This window comes from Nyctereutes procyonoides, unplaced genomic scaffold (genome assembly GCF_905146905.1).
Source record: "Nyctereutes procyonoides isolate TBG_1078 unplaced genomic scaffold, NYPRO_anot_genome, whole genome shotgun sequence".
Classification (NCBI taxonomy): domain Eukaryota; kingdom Metazoa; phylum Chordata; class Mammalia; order Carnivora; family Canidae; genus Nyctereutes; species Nyctereutes procyonoides.
In genome coordinates this window covers 6,968,053-6,972,650 of record NW_026575144.1, presented here as the reverse complement: position 1 = coordinate 6,972,650, position 4,598 = coordinate 6,968,053, and the positions used below count along the sequence as shown (strand labels likewise).

Below are 4,598 nucleotides of genomic sequence, written 5' to 3'. Positions count from 1 at the left end.
TCTCCCAGGGCCCCAGGGCCATTCTCCATGTGGTACATATTTTTTTTTTATTATCTTTGAATTTCCTCTGAAGCAGCTTTTGCCTCTTCAGTGGCCCAGAGTTCACTAATCTTGGAACCATTGACATTTGGAATCAGGTAATTCTTTACTGTTGGGGGACTGTCCCGTCCATTGTAGGCAGTTTAGCAGCATCCTTGGTCTTTATGAACTAGATGCCAGTTACACCCTCATCCCCTCCCCCATCACCAATTGTGATATACAAAATTGTCTATATATGTCCCTTGGGGACAAAATTGCCCTTGGCTGAGAACTACTCGTTTATTTTACCTTATTTTATTATTTTATTTTATTTAAAAGATTTTATTTATTTATTCATGAGAGACACAAAGAGAGGCAGAGACACAGGCACAGGAAGGAGAAGCTGGCTTCCATGCAGGAGCCCGACGCGGGACTCGATCCCAGAATTCCGGAGGCAAAGGCAGATGCTCAACCACTGAGCCACCCAGGTGTCCCTGAACTACTGCTTTAGAGACCAAAACAAACAAACAAACATGAAATTCCAAATATAACAAAGACTTAAGCTTTTTTATTTGAAAAACAAAAGATCCTTGTACCTTGGGAAGAGAAGACTGCTCACCGTAATAAAGGAAGGATTATTTGTAGTTCAGAAGGGAGAGGATGAGGATGAGAGCAGAGAGTAGGAAGGTGTTAAAAACAAAATTCAACTAAGTAAATGTGAGCATCTTATTGGCTTTATTCAACGACTCATAAAGTAGGCAGCATTCCATCTAGCAAGTAGAAAGAAGGAGTCATACAAAATAGAAGACTTTCATAGGCAGCAACTAGGTAGGATAAGGAAGTTATTAGTAAAAGAAAAGAAAAGATAGTTTCAGACAAGATCACCTTCTTTAGGGGGAATGGGGTTCTATCATGCAAATTATCTCACTAATACAGATCAGGAAATTCCAGATTGACAGGTCATGGGTCACATTCCTCCAAATAAGCCTTGGTTTGCTGTTGTGGGGGTGGGTAAAATAATTCATTTGGGTCCTGATTTGTTTGTTAGTTTTTAACAAAGAATAAACCAGGTCCTGGGGTCCGGGTGTTTTCTGTCTAAAGGAATTTCAGCACAGAATAGTCAAAAGTGTGATTTTAGAATCTGGAGCCTTGTTTACTCTATAACAGACCTAAATGACATTTACTATATCCTGGAAAACTTTGGGTCAGGTTGTATGATTTGTGAACTTAAGAAAGAGACTCAGCTCCTCAACTGGGTTGATGTTGCGCAAAATACAGTTTGTGCACAGAGGGAACTTGAGACAGTGGAATCTAAGAACTCTTGTGGAGGGACTTCCACCCTCCTTCAGTGGTAGAGTATAGATTCAGAGCCATATGATCAGGTTCTTCAGAGCCTGTGCAATCCCAGCTGGCACCTGTGCATTAAGCTGGTGTGGCACCTAGCCATGAGAACAGGAGAGGACTCTACTCTCTCTTGTTTTGGACATCTATTGATATACCCTAAAATTCTTCTCCCAGCCATATTACACTGATGATTCATCTGTGGTGTGTTCGTGTGTGTGTGTTATTTAATAATTAAAAGCCCTGACTCTACAATTAGATTGCTTGAATTCAAATCATGGCATTGTCACTACACCTCTCCTACTGTGTTTTACTACTTTACTTCTTTTTTTTTTTTTTTTTTTTTAGCTTTAAAATTTTATTGAAATTCAAGTTAGAATTTAACAATTTAATATAGCATTATATTGGGTATCTTCTAACCAGTATTCTCGCCTGCTTTACAGGATTTCAGGGCACAACTTTAAAGAATTGATACTTTCTGCCTAATTTTCCATGAGATGCCAATTATACAACCATTAAAATCTTAGATGCTTCCCTAAAATTACCCTTATTTCAATGTTAGAATTTAAAAAAATAAGCTCAAATATTGAAAATTTAAGACATTAATATTGTAGCCACTATAATATAGAAAAAAAACCTTACACAATCTGTTTAAAATTAACATTTACTGTAGTAATGCAGTATGAATTTTTAACATAACCACATGAATTTTTCATTAAAATGTTCAACCATTTCCTACTGAAGCATGTCCAAAGTTATAAAAATCTTCTGTTTTAAAGTGACCTATATTGCATTAATCCAAAGTAACTGTGGCACTTGAGATAAGACATTTATTCCATTGTATATTTTAAGTAGCTAAGAGATAGCCTGATCAATAGCAGGTTACTGGAAAGAATAAAAAAAAGCAAGGCTTCTTTAAGGAGTGAGTCGTTTAGGATCCCGGGGGAACATTGACGTCTGACGAACATTGTGCAATCCCAAAAAAAGCATCGTCACTCGTTCTAACCCAATGCCTCCGCCGGCATGAGGAGGGGCTCCAAAGCGGAAGGAATCAATGTATGCCTTAATTTTCTCCAAATCAATTCCATGATGTAAGGCTCGCTCTGTTAGCAGCTGAGGATCATGTATTCTTTGAGCTCCTGATAGTATTTCTTCTCCTCTCATGAACATATCGTAAGAGTTGGACTGTTTAGGATTTCTTGGGTCAGGCATGGTATAGAAAGGTCTTACAGCCAATGGATATTTATCAAGAATATAAAAGTCTGTATCATACTTTTCCTTTACCAAGCGACCCAACAGTTTTTCATTTGGTGTACTCAGATCTTCTTCATCTCCCATTTCGATTCCAGCTTCCCTAAGCATAGCCAATGCTTCACAATACTCAAGTCTTAATGTTGGTTCCAAAAATTTGAATGGCTCACACGGGAATTGTTTATTCACTGTCTGAATTTCAGTTTGAAACCTTTTTTGGAGTCCTTTGAATATCTGTACTAAGGTATCAGCAATTTCTTCAACAACTTCATGATAATGGTAATTAAAAGCCATTTCAATGTCCAAACCAACAAATTCAGTTAGATGTCTGTGGGTATTCGAGTCTTCAGCTCTGAATACTGGTCCAATACAGAAAACCTTCTCAAAGTCAGCACAAATACACATTTGCTTGTACAGCTGTGGGGACTGCGCCAGGTATGCATTATTTTTAAAATATGACACAGTAAATACATTGGCTCCTCCTTCACTGGCAGCTGAGATAATTTTAGGAGTTTGGATCTCCACAAAACCTTTGTTAATTAAAGTTTCTCGGAAAAGATGGCAGATGCCAGACTGAAGACGGAAGACTGCCTGACTAGTTGATGTCCTAAGATCAATGACTCTGTTGTCTAATCTTGTATCCTGGTTAACAGTAGCTCTTCCTTCCTCTTCTCCTTCCACCTCAGGCCGAACAGCATCATCCAGCTGCAGGGGTAGGCGGGGTTCAGCCAAACTGATCACATAAATCTTTTGAACATGTAACTCTACATCTTGCTGTGTACAGCTTCCAATTTTCTGATTCACTTTTCTCACTACACCTTCTACATCTACGATGCTCTCTTTGTTAATGTTGGCAGCAAATTTAACCATCTGCTTGCTTGCATGGTCTCCCACTGCCACGAGCGCCTGGACATTAAACTGTTGTTGACGTAGGACTAAGAAACACTGCTTCCCTTTAGCTCTACTTGTATGAACCCTTGCACGCACCCAAACAACTTCATCAGCTTTGTGCACTGTCAAGTCACTAACTCGAACCAAAACTCGATCTGGTTTGTCTTGTGACTGTATCATTGAAGATACTCCGTATCTTTCTTTAGCATAATCTTCCGCCGCGTCCATGATCTCCCGCGGCTTCTCCTGACTCTTGCGGCTGGCGCTGGCGCTGGGCATCGGGACCACTACTTTACTTCTTTAAGCTTCCATGTTCTCAAACTTTAAAACAGGAATAATAATACTATCTCATGGGGCTACCTGTGAGAATTTGAGCTTGTGTACCTAGCACATATTAGATTCTGTAAAAGTGTAAACCATTAATAAATGTTTGCTACAGGGATCCCTGGGTGGCGCAGTGGTTTGGCGCCTGCCTTTGGCCCTGGGCGTGATCCTGGAGACCCGGGATCGAATCCCACGACAGGCTCCGGGTGCATGGAGCCTGCTTCTCCCTCTGCCTGTGTCTCTGCCTCTCTCTCTCTCATTCTATGATGACTATCATAAATAAATAAAAATTAAAAAAAAATAAATGTTTGCTACAATTTTTTAGTCCTTACTCATCCAAAAACATGTTTTCTTCCACATGTGCTCATACTTCTCTCATCACGGGCTTACATATTTGTTGTTTGGCTCTAAGAGTAGGAATTCACATTCATCTCTCCTTAATTTCTTCTTGACGAGAGTGTGGCATCCTGAATCAGATAACTGGTTTCAATGTCAACTCTACCTGCCTCTTACCAGGATTATGAGAATTAAATAAAAACAATTGTGGCAAAAGACTAAATCAGTCGTTCTCAACTGGGGTGATTTTGCCTCCCAGGTGACATTTGGCCATATTTGGAAATATTTTGGTTTGTCACAACTTAAGGATGTTACTAGTGCCTACTGGGCAGAGCTTAGTGATGCTGCTAAACATCTGACAATGTACAGGACAGCTCTGCACAGAAAAGAATTATCTGGCCCAAAATGTTAATAGTGCTGAGGTTGAGAAACCATGC

General features: G+C 39.6%; 1 protein-coding gene across 1 annotated transcript; it reads right to left on the bottom strand.

The window, feature by feature from the left end:
• Positions 1-1,701: 1,701 nt before the first annotated feature.
• LOC129499177 (aspartate--tRNA ligase, cytoplasmic) lies at positions 1,702-3,783 on the bottom strand. Its single transcript, XM_055308852.1, has one exon. The coding sequence runs from the start codon at positions 3,778-3,780 to the stop codon at positions 2,275-2,277; it is 1,506 nt and encodes a 501-aa protein (XP_055164827.1). The 5' UTR covers positions 3,781-3,783; the 3' UTR covers positions 1,702-2,274.
• Between the last annotated feature and the right edge of the window lie 815 nt (positions 3,784-4,598).

Coding starts and splice junctions, on each gene's coding strand:
- LOC129499177 (XM_055308852.1), bottom strand. CDS start 3,780: ATGCCCAGCGCCAGCGCCAGCCGCAAGAGTCAGGAGAAGCCGCGGGAG.